This window comes from Centroberyx affinis, unplaced genomic scaffold, assembly GCF_046629955.1.
Source record: "Centroberyx affinis isolate AG114_WGS23_722 - 3 ecotype Tasmania unplaced genomic scaffold, CSIRO-AGI_Caff_v1 ptg003124l_1, whole genome shotgun sequence".
In the NCBI taxonomy this organism is placed as follows: Eukaryota; Metazoa; Chordata; class Actinopteri; order Beryciformes; family Berycidae; genus Centroberyx; species Centroberyx affinis.
In genome coordinates this window covers 71,105-94,211 of record NW_027281186.1, presented here as the reverse complement: position 1 = coordinate 94,211, position 23,107 = coordinate 71,105, and the positions used below count along the sequence as shown (strand labels likewise).

General features: G+C 40.3%; 1 protein-coding gene across 1 annotated transcript; it reads left to right on the top strand.

The window, feature by feature from the left end:
• The first annotated feature begins 1,373 nt into the window (after positions 1-1,373).
• Positions 1,374-22,902, top strand: rspo4 (R-spondin 4). The gene is made up of 4 exons (XM_071537785.1): positions 1,374-1,458; positions 17,333-17,521; positions 18,187-18,324; positions 22,592-22,902. The coding sequence occupies exons 1-4, from the start codon at positions 1,374-1,376 to the stop codon at positions 22,900-22,902; spliced, it is 723 nt and encodes a 240-aa protein (XP_071393886.1).
• The last annotated feature ends 205 nt before the right edge of the window (positions 22,903-23,107 follow it).

The window sequence follows — 23,107 nt, the reverse complement described above, 5'->3', positions numbered from 1 at the left end:
GATAAATGCAGGATTTCTACAGTGGTTACAGTCCTAGTCTGATAGGTGGGTATGCAGTGATCCTACCATGCTACCATCTACACTGAATTCAGTCTTTTTATGATGTAAACTGATGAGGTGAATCCAGGTAAAAGCCATTTATCCCTTATTGATTTCCCTGATTAAATCTATCCAAAGGAGGAGATGCAGATAAAGAGAAGCAGACGAGTTAGAGGAGGATTTTTTTTAGCTTTGAGATAACCGAGATGTGGATTGTGCAGAAGAGGCTGCAACTCAACATAAGGAAGATGTTCCTAATATTTTATACATTCAGTGGGAGTTTTTTTCAGTAGTAATCAAGTTAACAGGTGGGTATTCTGTTGAGGACAGGTGGATTTACAGTTTCAATAGTAACTAGGCTAATAGGAAGGCATACTCTAAATGCTTGTTTTACTTTATATATATACAGTATATACCCATAACTACACCGCTGTATCCAATAAAAGCTAAAAGCCTTATCTCATACTCCTGACCTGACTAGTTAACCAAGCAGACATAAAGAATAAACTGCAAAAACGTTTTTTCAACTTCACATTTTCAACTCTTGACGACTCTACTGCTGCGATTCTTCCTCCCAGGAGGTCAAATCAAGTTTATTCACTTTTAGTACTTTTAGCAGGATTGTCACAGAAAACAAAGCATTTACATACAGATAAAAAAAAAATGGATAATAAAAAGAAGACATCGCACAACAAGAGATAGAGCAAAGAGGAGAGGAGGGAAGTGGGGGGGGGGGGGGGGGGGGGGCTAAAGATCAAGCTGAAAATGTGGGACCAATGTGGAACCACTTAGGGCCTGAGCGCACACCACATAAAGGGTTAAAGATGGCGAGGGGATAAGTGGAGCTCGTTTCTCGCAAATTTGACAGTGGTAGTTAAACGGTGAGTTTCCCCTCCAAGCTGCCAGTCTAGGGAAGCAGATGAGGCTCTGCTCTCCTCCTCCTCCTCCTCCACCCTCCTCCTCTCTCCTCTCCTCTCCTCTCCTCTCTCCTTTGCGCTCATTTTGTTTACGGTCTCCCACCTCCTCATCTTAGCCCTCAGATATCGTCTGCGGCGAAAAGCAGGAGGGGTTTTTCTCCTCTGCTCTCCTTTCTCCTGTCACCTTCACCTTTGTCGTCTTCGTCCCCCGCTTTGGGCCTTTCGAGATTTCTCCTTTCCGCTTTCGTCTCGTCTCCCCCTCTCCTCCGTCCATCCCCTCATCTCTTAGCCCTCCTCTCTTCGCCCTCTGTCTCCTCGTCTCTCTCTGGTCCTCGCCGTGGATCTAAACTTTCAGCCCTGGAGTCCCTGCAGATGTCCGCAGCCCTGCGCTGAAGCGGGTGCTAGCCAGCAGCCTAGATGCATTTGCGACTCTTTGCCATTTTGACAACCTTGCTGTGTGATGTGATCAGGATGGGCTCCGGCGCCGCGCACAAACGAAGTGGTGAGTGTCTTGGAAAAATGATTTTCAACCCAGTGAACTCGTGCACTGGGTTTAAAAGATTGTTTTGAGGTTTTAAGCGACTTGTAAAACTTTCTGCACTTTCTTGGGGATAATTAAGGCTGATGTTCTACCAGATGTGCATGATAGTAAAGCAGGAATTGACTGAAATAAACTTATTGTGCAAAATATGTTGTACATATGCACAAAATGACATGAACATATGAAATGAATATACTAGAATAAGTTAAAAGGTGAAATATTTACAAAGAACTTATTGAAGAAACTTGATATTAAGGGAGCAATATCTAAAATAAAGAAATTGTTAATTTCTAAAACAAAGGTAAACATATTAAAACTACAACTACACAATGTGCCACATAGACAACTCTTATCTTTTTACCACACAAAGAGCTAAAGTTGGTCTTTTTGGCTGTTAACTCTTTCTATGGTGAAATATTGATTGAGATGAATATAGGAAAAATAAACAGACTATAAAGATTATTTTTTGGGGGCATTTCTGCTTCATTGGACAGTTACAGTGGAGAGACAGCGGGAAAGACAGGGGATGATACGCAGCAAAGGGGAAATAATAATTTACAGTGAGTGAGCAGGTAGGGGTTCAGTGCCTTGCTCAAGAGCCCTTCAGACACACAAACTGCAGCATCCATCTTCACCAGTCATTTAGCCTCATATTCAGCCTTCATATCTTATTGTTCTTAAACCAAGAGAAACATTCTGCAGTGAGGAGCGATAACTCCACTTGTTTCCACTGCAGCTTCACTTGTTTCAGGAGCTTTCTAGAAATGAGTGTCAGTGTGTTGAAACCAGTCAGAAAAAGACAGATCACTGCACTGCTATCAAGAAAATGACTCTTGATTCTAGTAAAATTCTTCGAACGAGTTGATTTGCATTGGAAACAAGTGACATTATCTAACAATCATTAACTTTTAAATCGTATAAGCTTTGTTTCCCAGTATATATCAAATATCACAGTCAGAATCGGACACACTTTAACCGCCAAGTAAAATAAATGTGCAGGAATTTGTCTTGGTGACACTGGTGAAGCTGCATGATGCAACACAGGCACATACACACTCACACACCTTGTATAGGGACACCAGGAACTCATATTCAATACAAGAAGGGGAAATTAAACCACCGATCACCATATCACTGTCACTGCTGGGTGAAAACCTCATATTCCTCAAAAAAATCACTTTATTTACATAGCACCTTTAAAAACAGAGTTTACAAAGTGCTTTGACAGACAAAATAAAAGCAGAATACTCAAATTCCGAATTTAAAAGGCAATAAAACAATAATAAACAGGGATTAAATTCATAGGAGGACAGGAGGAGGTGGAAAAGAGAAAACATTCAAGTAAATAGTGGTATAATCGCAGGATGAAAACCAAAATAAATAAAATAATGCAATACAAGTAAGATAAAATTAAGATAGAGTTAAGATAAAAGACGTAAAAAGACAATAGAGAGACGATAAAAGGATGATAAAAAGCCGATAAAGAGACGATAAAAAGCTGATAAAAGATAAAAAGACAACATCACATAAAAGCAAGTCTATAAAAATGGGTTTTAAGAAGTGATTTAACAGAAGTCACTGATTCTGCTAGCCTTATCTCCTCAAGAAGGTCTTTCCAGAGCCGAGGGGAAAACCCTGATGGAAAAAAGCACGGTCACCTTTAGTTTTAAGTCTAGACTTTGGAACAGCCAGAAGGGCCCCGACCGAGGATCTGAGGCTGCACACCGGCTCATACGGGGTCAACATAATCTGTTATGTAGCTTGGAGCCAGATCCAAACGTGCTTTAAAAGTGATTAAAACCTTAAAATCGATTCTAAACCGAACAGGGAGCCGATGGAGAGAAGCCAGGATTGGGGCGATGTGATGTGATGTCGTCTGTTTGAACCAGTAAGAAGCCGAGCTGCTGCGTTCTGGACTAGCTGGAGGAGAGAGAGTGACTTTTGGCTCATGGCAGAAAAGGAGGATGTCAACTTATCAGGAAAACTAAGAAAAAGCAGCCTTGCTCTCAGATTGACCGCCATGCATTTTTGAGTTTATCCAGTGGGTTTTAAAAGGGTTTCATAAGCCCAGGGGGCGTAGAATGTAGAAGAGCGTGTAATCCTTCAACTGAAGTTAAAACATGAAAATGACCAAAATTGGCGTTGGGGGGGTTTTCACATGACACACAGCGATATGCGATCAATTTCCAGCTTTCTCCAAAGTTGGAAATATTTATCCTCTTTCCCATGGATGTCAGAAATCGAACATTTTCAGTGTCACCGGCTGAATCTGGATCGTTGTGAAATCTAGATCAAATTTCTTTCCGCTGTGTTTTTACTTTTTGCGCATCTCACAGATTTTTCTGTTTTCATGTCGCTCCCTATTTAGCTTTCCTCCGGCAGACGCTCCCCAGCGCTTGGAAATCCGTCTCAGATCCAGATTTTGTGGTTAATGAGATCTTATAAACCAAATCCCCCCCCTCCCCCCCCCCACCTAAAAATAAGTCAGATGCACAGCGGCCTTCAAACTCACTGGTGTGTCTGGCATTTCCTCAGGAATTCGCACTAATAGAGGGGGATCCGGTCTCAATTACAGCCTCGTTTGGGCTTCCGACGTTTACCTCACCGAGCACCGAGGTGTCAGATAATGACTAGAGGGGCTGCACAGAGCGGTCGAGTGCCACCGAGTCCCGTGTCAACGTAACAGACCGTGACAGCAAGATTACACTGTTATTGTGACGTGTTATTACAGGAAAATGAGTGAGGGAGGGATTCTGTCAGTTTCAAATACAGCAGCTTTAACGAAGTCGGACTCACATGGCTCTGAAGACGAATGAAGGATGAAGAGTAAAATATGAAACATCTTCAGAAATAACAACAATCACCCTTAGTGCAGGTACAGCAGATGCAGTATAACTAAAGGTGCAACTCTCCAGGTGATGAAAAAAATCTGAACTGACTAATGTAACATGTTACAAAATATTGAGTCCCTGCATTATAATTAATAACCTAATTTTGACTTGATCCTGTACAGTGTGACTATTACGATATGAAGAGTTTCATTCCAATATGAGATATCTACAATAAAAAAAAAATGACAAAATTATTTCTTGCTTAAAAGTTAAGCACATCTAAAAACTATTGAAGTTTTAGAGGGAAACCCTTCATGTGCAATGTTGTGTGAATGTACATTATATAAAAATACTACAAAATAATACAAAAATACTATTGATTCAAGACAGGTTTTGTTCAGGCAAAGGGAAACGGGGGATGCAGCTGAGTCTTCTGCAGGAAACTCAAAAGGAAACTTCCAAAACAAAATATGACCCAAGTCCTCGCATGACAACGGACAATTTTGTATAAAATAATCCCATGAGCGAAATTACCCGTTCCAAATGTCCCAAATGTCCCAGATGGAGGTTTTTGAAGCTAATGGACTGTAACAGCTAGAAGCTCGACACCATTTTTAGGCTTAAAGGGTCAAACGCTGGCTGTGGCTGTGGGAGGCTGACCTGCTGTCACAACCCATCACTTTATACAGAGGAGATTTACATCCACATTTTATCCTTTCCTCCTCTCTCCTCCTCTCCTCCACTCGCTCCGTCTCCTCTCCTCTCTCCTCCCTTCCTCTCCTTCCCTCACCCCTCGTCTCCTCTGCTCTCGTCTCCACTCTCACCTTTTCCTTCCTTCTCTCTTCTCTCTCTCCCTACTCTCCCACTCTTTCTCTCTTTGTGGCATCTGGACTTGGTTCCTATAGCTGTTAAAGATGTTACACATACACACACACACACACACACACACATACACAGCTGAAACGGTTTGAAGTATTTAAGAGCGGGAAAGTTGAACCCAAGAAGTCAGGAGGTTGAAGCCATTATTATGTCCATTAGTACAATTTGTGATGCTATATGGTTACGGTAGGCTGGGTAATTGTGAGCATCTGTAGCTGTTTTACAGGCAAAAGCGCCAGGAGAGTCACATGAAATTGGTATTTTTTTTGACTAGAGGTTATTATTAATATTATATAGAAGCACTGGTTGCTGCCTGTAACAATAATATAGACATCAGCTAGACTCCAGAGAGACATGTTCAAACTGTAGCCTTTGACTCTTACATTTTTCACTAGGGTTATAGGGTTATTTTGCTTATTGGTTATTTGCTTGTAATGTTGATGATCTTGGGATTTGATCTTATTCTACTGCTGTGCTTCCTGTTCAAAGCCACGCTGGATAAGAGCGTCACATTTAATTCTGAAAACGTACGGCCAAAACATCAGGCCAAGTCGAAGAGAATATCGTTTGACGACAAATTTCAAAACTCGCTTATCGTCGCTGTCGGGGGAAAACGTTTTGTCTCCAGTTTTGATGATGTTTGTGTTTTCACTTTAACTGAAGGATTGAATGTTCAACTGAAGGATGCCAAGCTCCTCTATGGGTGAAACCTATGAAACCTTTTCAAAACCAATTAGATCAACTCAAAAATCCAAGCTAAAAACAAGGCTGTTCTTCTTTGTTCCTGAAAAGTCGACATTTTGGAGATAAAAGGTTTTCATCTGTCAACAGTCTTATATCGACTAAATCCCTGGGGACAAAGTGGAGCATCTATATAGATGATTGGCTGGATATTATAATTTCTTGAAATGGCTTGATGTTATTATTACTTCAGAGGGAAAAAATGATTAGAGGTTGTTTTATCAAACGCACGCAGCTCAGAAGGAATTGGCCGGAAAGCTCCCCTCATTTTTTTTTTTAAGACATGGTTTCCAAATAAATTTCAGTTGATTTTTGCTTCATATTTTTATTCTCTATTATAATGATAAAAAGTACAACATCAAATCTGGACTCATGCCCAGGTGTAAGCTGTCTTGCCGTACCCAATCGACACCTTTCTCTCAGTAGAATTACGGAAACTGAAGCTTATTCTTCCATCACACTCATAAGTCGCGCAGGTTAAGAGCGTCATCTAGAAGCCTAAAATGTGAAAACAAATATGTCAGAGCAGGATGACGAGCTTCAGTAACACAAAATCAATTCTCATCCCACAGATGTCGGAAATCACGTGTTACAAATGTGCTAAATAGCAGCAGATCCGGTGTCAGCTCCTGCACAGCCACACGTGTGCCATTAGGGACATTTAGCCACATCTTGTGTTGTTTTAACACGTCACCCCGGCTGCCACGTTTTTCTTGTTAATGTACACATTGTGGTGCATTGTGGGTACTTTGGCTCAGACTACAGAAGCGACGGCTGCTGTATGTTGCAGGGGGAAAACCCACCTCAAAACACAATTCCTGTTATTTCCACCAGGGACGGAGAGGAGGGGGAAGGCGCCTGGACTCACCTTGAGTTTACTCACCTTTATGCAGAATAGAGTTTACTCTCCTTTTTAGGCTGACGTAAATCTAAGATGTAAATTTACAGTATATGTCATTAGTTTAGTTTTAGTTTAGTTTTATTTTGCACAATTTAAGAAAATACACAAATGACAAAGATAACAAATAATAAACAGTGCAGGGAGAGGAAGAAAACCCAATGGGCTTTATTTGAAGCCTCCACCTAAAAAAAATTTAAAACTTCACAATATTTTGGAGAACACAAAAATAAACATACAGAAAATAATATGACTACATAAAAGTGATGGCAAACTAATAAAAACAAAATATATATAAGCAACAACAACAATAATAACAATAATAATATCAAAATTAAAGGCAAAAAATGTCATGTCATGGTAAGTAATATCAGGAGAGAGAGCATAAATCTGTGCTTTTCTGCAGGTGTGACTGATTTTTGTTTCTATGGGTGGATGTTTACCTTAAAAAAGAATATAATCCCACACACTGTCTGCACTTGCATGACACTTTAATGTGACGTTTTGGCCAATAAGACCGAAGACTGAAGCCTGAAAGTTTTATTGACCGAAACGTTTTATTGACCGAAACTTCACATTAAAATATCACGCAAGTGTAGACAGTGTGCAGGATTATATTTCTTTCTCAGTATCTACCTTTTTGATTTTTGTCCTACACACCTGTCACTCAAAGACTATTAGGTGTGCAATTTTTTTTTTCTTTATTTGGTTGTTTGCCTTATAATGATCACTGACTGGCAGTTTTAGTTTACCCATCTTTTCATTTATCACTACATCACTAAAATTCATGCACTAAAAAAATGTCCATTGTAACAGCTGGTCTTGTTTCCAGAAAATTTTTAAAAACAACAATTAAGACATAATACATGTGAAAAAAAAAAAAGACTGCAGATAGGGTGAGACAACTTCATGTTTTAAATGTACTTGCACTTTGAAGAGGTTTTTGGAAAATATCTTGGAAAAAAGGCATATCACTCTGCCAGTATCAAGGTTATATCACCTAATCAAAGAAAATTATTTAAAATGATTTGATTGGCAAAGGAAACAAGTGAAACTCTCAGCACATTCTCTTATCTATTCAAGTATTTACAACATCTGATTTTAAGACTCAACACAAAATTGAATTAATTGTTAAGTCGGACATATTTAACAGTGTATGATAATCGCTAGTGAGGTATAGATTTATGTAGATGAACAAGTCACTCCCAAAGGTGGAATGTACAAAATATTAGGATAATATGAAAAATCCATGTTCCAAATGTCTAAAGCCTTAAAAAAAAAAATTCTTTGATTTGCTCGCATTGAAGTAAAACTCATTCGTTATCTTGAGCCCTTTTCTCACAAACTAATGACAATTTAGATGTTTTTATTTTTTATTTATCTTTTTTTTTTTTCATATTGTAACAGTTGTGGGATTCTGGACTGGACAGGACTTTCGATCAACCTCTTTTTCTCCCAGATCTTTTTCCACATTTTACGGTTTAATTTGAACACTCTACCGCCACTCAGAAATCAGAAGTTTTCTGTGATTTGTCAGGAAGGAAAGAGGTGATAACGTTACAGTCTGTCATTTTTCTCTCACTCTTTGCTACATTACATGTGAATTCAGTTTTAGGGTGGAAGTTCCCTTTAAACTGTAGCATGTTTCCCTGAAGCCCCAGTGGAGCGTGTTCCACCTGGTGCTTGTTAAAGACCCGGCGCAATCCCATGCGAGGTCAAAGGTCAGTGTTTTACGCTACCTAAACCTGCCGCTCCCCTAAAAGTCCCCTAAGCCTGCAGATCGATAGCATATGTGTCGGGAATTGTTTTTCAAACAATGGGTCGGGACCCCAAAGTGAGGTCCCAGCGCTCATCAGAACGGGTCCCTGGGTTATTCTGGAGAAATGCAAAGTTATCTCTACTCTGTTCTACTCTGGTCTCTACTTTGGTGTCATCTTTTCTTCTTTATTCTCCCCTACTGATGACCTACTGCTGACAGCTCAGTTCTACTAAGCAGAGATTTCATAAAGTGTTGTGAGTGTCGCCCGTGAGTAAACTTTGGTAGTGTCTTGGGTTGTGTATCTTCCTCCATGATAAAACCCCAAAATCAGTGATTCTGTGATCTGTTGCTCCTGGTAGAGGAGACTGGAGAATTGTGTTTTTTTTCTCTCTCTCCATTCACCGCCATTGTCTGGAGGAACAGTCTGAAAATCACACTTCCAGCACATAAACTAACACAAACAAAGCAGATTCTGACAATATATTAAAAAAAAAAACAAGTGTAACAGACCGGATTTTAGTGTTACACTTGTTCAAACTGAAAGGTTCAGGTTCAGGTTCAGGTTACTTTATTTGTACCCGTAGGTAGATTTGGTTTGCAGTAGAGAGTCATCCATCTTGACACACATTAAGAAACAACACAAACAGTAGACAAACATAATAAAAGTACTCAAAGTTCCAATCACTAAAACTCATCACTAAACCACAAAAACTAAAAGATAAAATAAATAAATAAACATTGCCTCTATATCATCTGTGCAATGTTGCTACGACTTGTTCATCTGAGCGATGGCTGCTGGAACAAAGCTGTTTTTATACCGCTTTGTTCTGCACTTTGGGGACTATAAACCTGCGTCCCTAAAGGAAGAAGCTGAAATTCACTGTGCAAAGGGTGGGAGTCGCCATTTAAAATCGAGCCAGTTATCCGCTGTAACTGTCTGGTGTGCAGGGACGCTGCTGGGTTAAGCTGTGACTCACCAATCAGCCTGCTGGACCATTTCACAATCTGATTCAAAGAGTTTAATAAACATAAAGAAAGCGATTCACCTAAAAACAATTCAGCAACATGTCTAGTTTTTTTATATATTGTCAGAATCTGCTTTGTTCTCGTTGGTTTATGTGCTAGAAGTGTGATTTTCAGACTGTTCCTCCGTACTATGGCAGTAAATGCAGAGAGAAAGAAACACAATTCAAAACAATCTCTTCTATCGTGGGCAACTTTAAAAACCTATCCTGAACCCATGCGAGGTCAAAGGTCGATGTTTAGTGCCACCTAAACCTGCTACACTGAACACAGATCGACAGCATAATGAGAATTGTTTTCAAGCACTGGTTTGGCGGCCCAATGTGAGGTCCTTAAACGTGTCAAAATGGGTCCCTGAGATATACTGGAGCATTGCAACTTCTGCTGGTATACTACAATGTTTTCTACCGGACTTTATTGTAATCTGATGTATTCCAATCTGCTCTTCTCTACAATTGATGCTATTTCTGCTATTAATTCCATTGCTGTCAACTCATGGCTATTTAAAAGCCTTTTCCATGAAAGATAAAACTTGGTGTCGCTACCTAAACCTGCAGTATCTAAAACTCCATCTAGCCCGCAGATCTAAAGCACATGTGGAGAGCCTGAGTTCCTGAAAGTGGTAATCTGTGAGATCCTCTTTCATTTATGTAGTCTCCATCTTTGCTGTGGCGTTTCTGCTCTGCACTTCCCACAGATCACCTGTCAATCAAACCGTGTGTGGGCGGAGCTTGGATTTTCTGTTGCTGCAGTTTGAGTTTCTCTTTTCCTTGTCTGTTCAGCCATGGTGGATATCACTGCTCATGCTAACTACCCAGTTCTTCTTCTTCTGTTTATTTCAAATAAACCGGAAACGTAAAACGCATCACTTCCTGTGCGGCAGAGGATTTTTCCCAGGAAAGAGCTACCAGACACCGGCTCTTTAGAACAGACAGTGGAGAAGCTTTCATCAACTGGATATAGGTTGAATCACAATTGTGATATATCCATCAGTGATAGAGAGAAGCAAAACCGAAATTTATTTATATGAAAATGTTGTTGATTACTACTTTAAAGTTTGGGTTTGACCACCGAGGTTAACACATAATCTAATGTGTGACTAGTTTATTTAAAAAGTTTAATCCGGGCAGGAAGAAGTTGTTTAATACTTTAACCATTCATTGCAAATGAATGTATAGAGTCAACACTTTTCTCGTAGCATACATTCAATAAGCTTTCTATACGTATTTGTTAGTTCATTTTTGACAATATTTTTGAAAGCCAAAATGAGGGACACCTGTACCTCTACAGTCATCCATTGGTTTACATCTACATTTTAGATATTTAGCTGATACCAGTGACTCCAGTGAAGTCACTTTCCTAAGGACACTTGAACAGGACTCATGCCTCTTGATGGACAAATTGGCTTTGCAGGGATTGAGTCTGTCACCCTCCACTTACTGGACAGTCTCTCCAACCACTAGGCTGCTTTACCTTCAGTGAGAAAAGCTACAGTTTTTTTTTTTTAACTGAAGGAAAAATTCACCCGGGATTCTCTTCCACTGTTGGATATCATCAATCTGTGATGTTCAACACATTCCACCAGGAGTTATTTTGTGATGAAGTGTTGTAATTGACCTTTTTGGTGAGCCCTCTTTTCCTCAATCTGCCTCGTCTACTTCTACTTGTTCATGGTTTCCTACATTTCCCAGAATGCCTTTCAACAACCCTGAGCACAAGCCTGAACTTGTTGCATTCAGCTGTGGGTTATAGGTGTAGGTGGAGAGAGCGATAGCGATAGTAGTTCAAGAGTTTTTTGCAGTCGAGAAAAAGTGAGTCGTGTCCCTTACTCCAAACCCAACCTGTCTCTCTGCTGCATTGCATTCTGGTCTCTCTCCTGCTCCTGTGGGTGGAGAAACTGGTCTCTCTCCTCTTCTACGATGGATCTCTCCCTGTATGATTGTTGAACGTCTCTCGGTGCAAAATGGCGGCTCTAGAAAGAAGCCCTCGCTCTTTGATTCTGAGGGACTGACACCAAAACCTGACGTTTACCGCTGAGGTTTTACATCCTGAAACATTTTCTCATATCAAATTCCATCGTAACTGCGTTTTAGGACTGCTTCCCTTAACTAAAGATGCCAATACCGAACCAGAGGTTTTTACACTGGTTGTTGTCGGAGGGGAGAACATTTTTCATTCAGCATTCCCCCACACAGATCCTCTAAAAAGCTCTAAGCCCCAAATATTTTTCCTTTTTGTCTCAATAGAGGTGGGAGGTTTATAAACAAGCTGTAAACACCTGAGATTACTGTTACAATCCAACATGATGCGTGGGATTACCCAACATCTGCAGGGTTATCAGCACACAGATAAAGGAAGATAGTCTATTTCTACCTCTGTACTCCCTCACACAGGTGCTGCACACCGCACAATATAGATGGCCCAAATTCAGTCTGGGATGCTGTGGTAAATAAAAACTACATTGCATTTTACTTGACAACTTTACAAAATCTCAACATTTAAAATGAATGAAAATAACCATCAACAAACAGCTGTAATAATTGGAAGACTTGCCTTGCTGACTCGTTAATGCTGACTGTGTTTAATTGCCAACAAACAAATTAGCAATTCTACTGAAGCATAATAAAAGCTAAAACAAGTCATCCGTTCACTGCAGGTTTTTAAAATAATTAATTGTCTCTCCTTTAGTTTTCCTGTTAAATTAAATCTCATTTTCTTTCTGCTGTCCCAATTTTGCACTTTTGATTTATTTATTTGAGAAGTAGCATTTCTTTACAGCAGTACTCTCCTGCAAGGACTCCTTATCGATACCATTGTAAGTCAATGGTTTCTCACAAAATCCCTAAAATTTTTTCTTAAATTGTTCTAGTATAGTATAGCTTGCCTGCAATAGTATGACTGCTGACTCTCAGTAGCATTGCCAGCAAATGACAAAATGTTTTTGCAGTTCAAGGTTCACTCAGTGCAAAATAACAAAATAGCTTTCAGCAATGTTAAGTAACACAACAGTCAGAGTTATAAATAACCTTATATGTAAGAACTAAAACTCTTAAGTTTGAATCTATATTGCCTTTTTTCCACTTAGTTCAGCAGCAAAATATTTTTGTAGCAATATTGTAAGTCGTAACAACAAAATTATAAATAACTTTATATTTAAGAACTAAAACTCAGGTAAAGAATTTGTATTGCTTTTCTTTTGCACTTAGTTCAGTAAAACATTTGATCTTAAATTGTGCGTTCAAACAATTTAAGAACTTTTGTGGCATTTATCAATACTCGCGTACTTCCCGCTTGTTCTTAGGTAAGATCAAAATGTAAGCGTGCCCTGGACCACATGTAAGCCAATACGCACAAAAGCCAACTTGCGTTTTGTGCCGTGAAATATTAATAATGATGAAAAAGCAATTTACTTCATAAAACACAGAAGAAAAATGTTCTACAATTATTTATTCATTCAATAATGTTAATGTTAATGTTTGTAGGACCAACTCCGAGATGCTCTCAGCTCGGGGGGATCGCCTTGATGGTCCAGGCGCGTTCTGGGAGGTGGATGGCGCTCCGGAGCCAGATGCATCTGAATAATAAAATAAAGACTGTTAATACTATACTAATATGTTTTTTGTTTCATTTATTCATATACCAATGATTTAAAATGGGTATGTAGCTTAAAACAAAAATGGGCATGGTAGGCTATAGATTAGGTAAAATTCAAGTGTTTTTTTAAAAATATGTTTAATGTGGAATCAAATGAAGCAATCACCTTAATTAAATTCCCTTTGAAGATTAAAAATTTGGATTGATGCTTACCATTGTCTTCAGATCTTGCTAGTTGATCCTGGGGTGTGCTGTCTGGTGCTGACGGGACGTTTCCTGGCTGTGGTTGGTCACTGTCCAGTGGGATATCAGACTGCACCCCCGACAGAGAAACCTCTCCAATGACGGCTCCGATACGCTCATCCTTGTTGTTTTGACAGTTCCCTGGCCTCCTCCCGTGGCTGTCATAGTACCTCTGGCAGCAGACACTCGTTTTTTGGTGTCCATTTTCAGATCAAACCATTTTTTTTTTAAATTTCACTAAGAGTTCTTTCTTCTGCACATACAGCATTCATTGCACTGGTGAGCTCTTGCCATGCTTTGCGCTTTTCTGAACCGGTGACCCCACTGCTCACACTTGAAAATAAGATATTTTTTCTTAACAAAACTTCATTAAGTAGAGTTTCTATCTCTGCAGACGAAAAGGTTTTTTTTTCTTCTTGCTGCCCTTAGGTGGCATTTTCCTTTCCTTTTTTTCTTTCTTTTCTTCTTTTCTGTCTGAGTTTAACGTTACCTGTCAAATTGCTGTGGTTTGGTGGTTTGCACACGGCACCTAGGTCTGCTGCCCTTACATAGGTTTATCGGGGCGTTTCCTTATGCTAATTGCAAATTGCCTGGCATCCAATTTAAGATCAAACGCAATTCATCAACATACGCAGGTGGGTAAGAACGGACTTGGCTGTCAGCGCACGTTTCACGAATCCCACGTAGGATTTTCTTATTTTCCTCTTATTGCTTTGTGCGAGAACAAATATAAGAGAAAAATAAGAAAACATTCATGCGTGAGGCCCGATATTCTTGTAGCAAAACAAAATTAAACATGGACATGGAAATAATATTAATTCTACTTTATCATTTAGCCAACACCAACAACTAAATAAATGTCCCGTCGTGTTGAACTGGCTGAAGACAAGCCGGCTGCAGCAGCAGGTTGAGCGGAGCCTCGTCCTCCAGGTGTCAAAACTCGTATTACATCATCAGCTGGTATTACATCATCAGCTGGTGTTACATCATCAGCTGGAGACGACAGTTGTAGAAGAGAGAGAAAAAAAGATTTGATGAGAGATTCGTTAGACTCTGAGCTTAATGAATCCAGTTCCAAAATGGAACCGGCTAACAGAACCCAACCCTAGTTCCAGGGTAATAATCTTGGTATTGAATTTTGTTAAAGCGGCATGAAGTCATCTGACCTCTGGTGACCTGTATTGGTAACCAGTAGGAATAACAGTGACAGTGACAGGATCTTACTTATCGCCCCTTTAAAATTCAACACGTTTTGTCGCTGTAAATGCATGAGATGTGTTTTTCAAGTGTTAACCTTTTCAGAGCTCTTTGAAGTAGATACCTAGGGCACACACACACACACACACACACACACACACACGCAGAATAAACAAGGAAACCGGCAGTCAGCCACTGATATTGTGTGAGAATCAGAGATGCCAATTGTTGAGGCTCACGCACTCTCACCGTCTGCCCCTTCACCTCCTCAGCAGATTCAATCCATCTTTCCATCCCTCCTCGGTTTATTCCATCCGTCTTTCCATCCCTCCTCACCTCATTCCATCCGTCTTTCCATCCCTCCTCGCCCGTCTTTCCGTAACCCTCCTTATCCCGGTCGGATTGGAAGCATTCCTACTTTGACTCTGGAGTCTTGTGTGTATCTGGGAGCAGACATCACAGCTTACTGTTATAATATAATCAGACTTACTTTGGCTTAGGCAGAAGCCAGACAGTCATGCTACCAAGAAATGCAGAATCTATCGCCGGGTGCGCTGCAGAAACCTTCTCAGAATCACATTCACTTTATTTGCCTTTGAGAAAAATGTGAGTGGGAGTTTTCTTGGTATATACTGACACACATATAACAGGCAGTATACAGTATATTCTACAACATATATTCTATCCACATTCTATCTGAAGAAATTGTTCAATTCACTCATCTGTAGTGATGCGTTGATTCCAAAGATACTGAAGAAAACAGAATCCACACTCATCTTTTCACTTGTTTATTCTTTCATTATTTTCTTGGAATTGACTGTCGCCACCTGGCTCTTCAACCCCACTTCTTTAAGACAGTAATTTTTTGGTTTGCCAACCGCATTTTTTTGTTTGTTTTTTGAATAGAAGAATAAACAAGGGAAATGATGTCAGTGCGGATTCTGTTTTCCTCAGTAATAGAGTAAGTTGAAGCCATAGAGAGTGATGGTGAGAGTCCAGCAACATACTATGAGACTGTTGTACTGATGGAATTAATCTCCAATGTTGATATTACTGTAATCAAATGGTTTCATTCCACAGTACTATGTATCTAGTTTGGTAAAAATCTGCTACCTAAAATTCATCAGTCAACATATTAAAACCAAGAATGATTCTACAATCAAAAACATAATTATTTTGTAAGAAAGGTGACTTAAGATGACTTGGAACGTCATTAGCAACTGAAAATGTGTTTTCTTGGTTTTCTCAACCAAGCACTTAAGATACATTGTCTTTTACAAAGCAACACAATTTTTAGCCATCAACTATTTTGTAGGCAATAGGCATTTTGGAACAAAACAGACTTCAATCAAAGATGGCCCAGGCCACCTGACCAATCCGAATATTCAGAATACTCAAAGCCAATAAACAGAGTAGGAAGTCAAAATCTAACCCTTTAAAATCATACAGTGACTCTAAATACACACTCATAAAAATCTAGACAAAAAATGCATAAATAAAATAAATGGGCTAAAATTACTACCATATGATGCAATAAAAAATAATGGTTTGGGGAAGGATGATTGAGGAAGTTTTGTGAGTACTGACTTCAGTTACTGCACCAAAATTTAGTTTTCCAAGGGGAGCAATGTTTATATATTCCACTTTTTTTTTTAAGTGAAACCTATTCTTTCAAGATTGATTGATTCATGATTGATAATACATTTTGTTAATAAATTACATGACTTTTTAATGGATAGTAGAAACGTAAAGGATAAGGCCGGTGTTTTTTAATGCATTGCTTACCGTCAACAAATCCTATGAAAATAAGAAAATCAACAACACGTTTGCTCTACTCCCGTTACTTTCTGACTTCCCATGTAGCGTTTTTAGCCGTCAACCCGGAAGTCATTGGCTCCAGTTGTAAGCTAAAAACCTTTAAATACAGCTCACAAAGACGTAGTTTACATTTTAAAAATTGCTAACTGTTACCACGAAAGGTCAGGCTGTTGTAGTTATTACCAAATCAAATTCAAATGGGAACAAATTCTTCATTACGTCGGGGACTATTTTCTGTGCTACGGAACTACTTTCCTGAGATCGCAAAGTGTTTACAGCCAATCATTTTTTTAATACAATGGAGTTCTATGGCTGCTGGGACATGGCTGCATTGGGCTGCTGGGACACCGGCTACATGGACGAGACTTGCTGGCAAAACAAAATCATTGCTGATTTTGTTATTTTCATAGGATTTAAGCAATGAATTAAAAAACACCAACCTTATCCTTTAAGTCCTTGGTTAATAAAATGAAAACACTTTTTCATTTTTTTTTTTTTTATATATTCATTTTTCTCCAAAATGAATATATGAAGGATTTGTCAATGAGCTCCTCATGTTATTCTTGCCCAGTGAAAAGCTGGACAGGTATTATGGCTACATGTGAATGTCTGCCTCCCTGCAGTATCTGCAGAGCTGTAATTCAAGGAGCTCAATGGGGGATTTCTTCATGGAGTCCAGAAATTCACCTGGTACCTTGAGGATTTGTGATGTATTATATTCTCACATAGTCTCCTTTCCTTTCCCACCTTTTCCTCTCTCTCCTCTCCTTTGTTTTTCTTCCTTCTCCTCTCCTGAACTGACCCCTCTCCTGTTCTCCTCCTCTCCCCTCTCTCTCCCCTGCCGTCCTCCAGCTCACAGAGAGACATCGGAGGACTGTCGGAGCTGTCTGGAGTGTTCCCGCGACAACGGCTGTGTGCGTTGCCCCGAGCGACTCTTCCTGTTCCTGCAGAGGGATGGGATGTCCCACCATGGCACCTGCCTCCACGCCTGCCCCGCCGGACACTACGGACAGAGAGGGAAGGACATCAACCGCTGCATGAGTACGTCTGGAAAATACTGTAGTGTGTGTTCGTGTTTGTTTTTGTCTGACCTTCATAAATATTAGGAGTCTGTTAATATTGAGTGACGCTCCACTTTACACAGTCCATACCTCATTAGTCTCAAGGCTTAATCCAATCCAAAAAAGGCAAAAAGAAATTACAAATTCTCCACCATTGAGAATTGACAACAAAACCACGTTCCTTAGTTGCAACTTAATCTCTTAATCCATTCCAGGAACAGGAGTTTTTTTTAGATTTACTGTACTTACCAAAAATAAAAAATAAATATATATATAAATCAAATTTCTATACCTATTACAGCCAATTTGCTTGAGCTAAGAGTGCAGTTTCTCTCTTATTCACTAAAAAATATATGCAAATCAAGTTGTGGTACAAACAAGCCCCTTCATCACCAATGGCATTTTCAAATTGCATGCTTCAGCTGTAAAAGTAATCCACCAACAATGGCACCCTGCACCCTAAAGCCACTCAATCCTTCTTAAAATATCTTCTTAAAGCCATCTCCTCCCCTTCATGGCAGGAGTGGAAAACAAGTGAAATCAATAAGGGATCATGGTTTTCTCCTGGATTCACCTGGGCAGTTTTACAGAAAGAGCAGCTGTTCCTAATAGTTTGTTTGGTTGTCTCCCTCCCTCTTCCCACAGAGTGTCGGTCTTCGGACTGCGAGCACTGTTTCAGCCGGGACTTCTGCACCAAGTGTAAGCCTGGCTTCCAGCTGCACAAGGGCAAGTGTCTGAGCCGCTGTCCCGAGGGAACCTTCGCCCACCAGACAGACTGCCTGGGTAAGAGACTCCCCGACACGCCGGGACCTTCCTGTCAAAGCTTTGAACAGTTAGGGTGCGTACTTAAAGGGGCGCTAAGTCACCTATGACTTAATCAACCTCTATTAGCCCCCCGTCCCCCCAACCCCCAATCCCCTTGAGTGACGGTCACCTCGAATTAAAGGATATATTTGGACCTACAGTATATGTAATTAATCTCTTCCATCCCTGTAGTACTTGGACCCACAGACAATATTGGCTCCTGAGTAGAGCTGCAACGATTAATCGATTAGTTGTCAGCTATTAAATTAATCGCCAACTGTTTTGATAATCGATTAATCGGTCTGAGTAGTTTTTTAAGAAAAATAAGTCAAAATTCTCTGATTCCAGCTTCTTAAATGTGAATACTTTCTGGTTTCTTTACTCCTCTATGACAGTAAAATGAATATCTTTGGGTTGTGGACAAAACAAGACATTTGAGGACGTCATCTTGGGCTTTGGGAAACACTGATCCACATTTTTCACCATTTTCTGAGATTTTATCGACCAAACAACTAATCGATAAATCGAGAAAATAATCAACAGATTAATCGACAATGAAAATAATCGTTAGTTTGGACTTATTGTTGGCAGCAAGAGGCAACAGGTGCTCGCTGTTTCAACTGACAGCTGACTCTGGAGCCAATATTGTCTGTGGGTTCAAGAACTACAGGGACGGAAGAGAAAAATTATATATAGGTGCAAAATTGCTGAACTTACACTTTAAAATGTCTAGTGAAGAGGTAATATATCACCTACGTAGAGGCAGCGATGGTGCAGCTTTGAGTTTTACATGAATTCACAGACGTTTTTTATTTTAAACCCAATTTACTACCAACCCACATTAATTTGTAGGCCCATTTAAACCATTCCTCTGTCCTCAAATCAGCGAAACATTGTTCATATTAGGGAAAGATGAAAGCGGTCTTGAAATTCCAATGGGAGTTTCTGTTCTAAAACAGGGAACAGGCAGGAAAACGAGTTTCAAAGCCAGAAATCTCAGCACCTGGAGAACTGATCGTCAAGTCATTGGTATTGATCACCAATCAACCACCCGCAGATATATTATGGTCTTTTTGTGCTCTGGGGGGATACAAATCACATTTACTGCCCCCTTAATTTACTCTTGATCCAGGTGTTTCACTGTTTAAAAAAACTTTTACCCAAATAGCACACCTGAGATTCGCAGTTTCACATCTGGAATCGCCCGTATAACCTTTTGTGAATTGTATTGTATTTTTATTGCCGTTTCAATTCACTGTCCATTCTGACCTGAGTGAACTGACAGTGCGCTGACCCGAACGTGCTATAAAAAGTAGCTGCTCTGCTGAATGCATCAGTGGAGCTAATGTGAGGGGTTTAATGAGCACCAGGCCTTTCCCGCAAACCGCTTCCTTTTATCTGACAGCGCTGCTTCTCTCCGTTTCTGTGGCCACTTATCTGTAGTATTTCACCTCTCTGTCGCAGTGCTACAGTATCTCTTTGGTTCTGCTGCCAATGTTCTGCTTTGATAAATGATTTCTTATCTTATTTATAGTTATTTGAGGTGAAATCATCTTTCTGCACCGGCAAATTTTTAACCTGTTTCATTAAAATATAACTTGTTTCAGTAAACAACCATGCAACAAGGAAAAGAAATCTTGAAATTTAACAGGCAGACCATTACAAACATTTTCAAGACATGCACATTGGATCAATTGTTTTCAAACGGGTGATTTTTTTATTTTAAAGTTCAAAAACTTTTTTTTTTTTTTACAGACAATACTGAAATAGGCTTGATGACATAAACTCACCGAGCACTTTATTAGGAACACCTGTACACCTGCTTATTCATGCAATTATCCATTCAGCCAATCATGTGGCAGCAGTGCAATGCATAAGATCATGCAGATACAGGTCAGCAGCTTCAGTTAAAGTTCACATCAAACATCAGAATGGGGGAAAAAATGTGATCTCAGTGAGTTTGACCGTTGTTGGTGCCAGACGGGCTGCTTTGAGTATTTCTGAACCTGCTGATCTCCTGGGATTTTCACGCACAGCAGTCTCTAGAGTTTACACAGAATGGTGCAAAAAAACACATCCAGTGAGCGGCGGTTCTGCAGACGGAAATGCCTTGTTGATGAGAGAGGTCAGAGGTCAGAGGAGAATGGCCAGACTGGTTGGAGCTGACAGAAAGGCTTCAGTAACTCAGATAACCTCTTTACAGCTGTGGAGAGCAGAAAAGCATCTCAGAATGCAACACAGTGAACCTTGAGGCGGATGGCACTTTGGTAGCTGGTTGACACTGAGCTGAAAGCTGATACCTACCCAGTATTAGTATGGTGTTCCTTATAAAGTGCTATATGAGATAAAAAAACGCTCACTTTGTTTGATTGCACCATAAAAGTCCTGATCAACACCAGTCGTTTTCCCAGAAGCCATTCCTTTCACCTGACTGTTCCACCTCTCGGTTCTGTGATGTCAAACTGATCTACAGCACTTCATGTCTCTTTCTCAACTGTGTCTTTTCTGACATGGAGCCAAGCTTCCATCGCACACATGACTCACATTAAGGGGCTTAACCAGATGTTTCATAATTCATCTTCATATCTCTCTGTGCATCATCCCTCCCTTTCTAAATAAGTGAGATATATTGTCGAACTCACTCATCAGTTAGTGTTGTTTGGGTCTCCAGATTCCCCCTCTGCTGTCCACCTGCACCATCTGTAGCTACTGTTGTTTCTTGGCATCAGCGTCACATCTGGATTTCATGGTCATGTTAGGTTTCATCTCTAACTGTTGGTACACACCGCAAGCAACTGCTGGAAACCCATTACTTCTCTACAACTCCAGAAATGTCCAATCTTGATCCCGGTTGCCGTGTTTCCATGACAGCATGGAAAGGCTTGCTGCGGCTCAGTTTATGTTACCTTGCGAGGCAGCTGGATTCGCGAGATCACGTTCACGCGAGAATCCATCTTGCCGGGCTTCAGGTTATGTGTTTGTGGCCGAACCACAGTGGTGCGGACCAATCAGCGTCCTGTGAGGGCAGCTGGGGGCGTGGCTTAGGTGTGACGACAGCGAGAAGCAACTGTTGTTGTTGTCTTTCCTCTTCGGCGCTGTCCTACTACGTCATACGGTTCGTTGATCTGATTGGTTGAAGTTAGCCCGTGATAGACGGTGATAGACAGATGGTTCATCCAATCACCTGTCAAGTATTTTTTGAAAGTGCCTGCCCTTTTCCAAACAGTTTCCAAGGACGACTTCTCAGATGATTCTGTGTAACAAACCATCTGGCGCGTTACAATTTATGGGCAGTGGTGGAAAAAGTACTCAAATCCTTCACTTAAGTAGAAGTAGCAATACCATAATGGAAAAAATACTTAAAAGTTCTGCATTCAAAAGTTTACTTAAGTACTTAAGTATCAACAGTAAAAGTCCTCATTCTTTCAGAGTGTTTTTTTTTACTGATTACTGAAGTATTAACCTGTAAGAAGTATTTTAATGTTGTCGGTCTAACTGCTCCATATACTGTTGGGGAGTTTAAACCCTAAAAATGCAACATGTTTAATGAGTTTTTGTATGTTTTGCATGTAAAACCTTATTCTGCAAAGTAACTAGTAACTCCCACCGGCAGATAAATGTAGTGGAGGAAAAAGAACAAGATTTCCCTCTAAGATGTAGTGGAGGAAAAGTAGAAAGTCTCACAAAATGGTAATACTCAAGTAAAGTGCCAGAACCTCAGAACTGTACTAAAGTACAGTACTTGAGTAAATGTACTTAGCTACTTCCCACCTGTTTATGGGTGACATCGCCCATCAGCAGCCAATCACTACCAGAGTTGCTATATGCCCCACATACTGCTGCAACACCATTGGTGCTTTAGTTAGCAATCAGTCATCTACCTCAAATAATAGCAATGTGTCTGCCAGCGGTCTTCATATATTATCTGGCTGTCAAAATACTCACTTCATGGTTTAGGGTTATAATTTAGTGGTTTATCTTCTTTATCTTAACCCCACATTTAACACAATCAGCTGTTTTGTCATATTTTTTTGCAAAAGCACACCCAGCAAGATACTCCAACAATCGTTTTTCACACCTTTATCTTTCGAGAGCTCTGATTCTATACTTGAGTAAACATATGAAACCGTTTTGAAAGTTTGAAAGAAACCGTTTTTTCTTACGTGTCTCAATTTGATGTGATCTGATCTTATTCAATTGCACCAGATTTGAACTGAAGCCATTTCTCTCTCTCATCTTCCTTCAGAGGATTGTCTTCTGGCTCCGCTGGGAGAGTGGAGCGACTGGAGCGCCTGTCTCCGTAACGGCGTCTCCTGTGGCTTCAGGTGGGGCAAGCAGACCAGGACCCGAGTGGGAGGGCTGTCCGGAGGAACGCCTGAAGAGAAAGCGGCATCGCTCTGCCCGTCCCAAAGCGAGACGCAGAGGTGCAGAATGAAGAAAAAGTGTCCCACAGGTGAGAGGGAGGGAGGGAGGGAAGGAGGGGACGAGGGAAGGAAGGAAGATGATGGTCAGCGAGAGAGGAAAAATAGATGCCCTGGAGATGTGAGGAAGGGATGAAGAGGAAGGCGGGAGTGAAGAGGAGACGTCCTAAAGGTGAGATGAAGAAAGGGAAAGATGGAAAGAAACAAAGAATGGGCATCGCACAGGTGAAGGGAAAGGAGGGAAGTGGCAAGAAGAGAGTTATCAAGGTGAAACAGAGGGAGGGAGGGAGGGATATGAATGAAATGAGTGGATGTGCTTAAGGCAAGATGAAGGGAGGGAT

Coding starts and splice junctions, on each gene's coding strand:
- rspo4 (XM_071537785.1), top strand. CDS start 1,374: ATGCATTTGCGACTCTTTGCCATTTTGACAACCTTGCTGTGTGATGTG. Junction 1,459..17,332: donor CGCCGCGCACAAACGAAGTG/GTGAGTGTCTTG, acceptor GCCGTCCTCCAG/CTCACAGAGAGACATCGGAG. Junction 17,522..18,186: donor GGACATCAACCGCTGCATGA/GTACGTCTGGAA, acceptor CTCTTCCCACAG/AGTGTCGGTCTTCGGACTGC.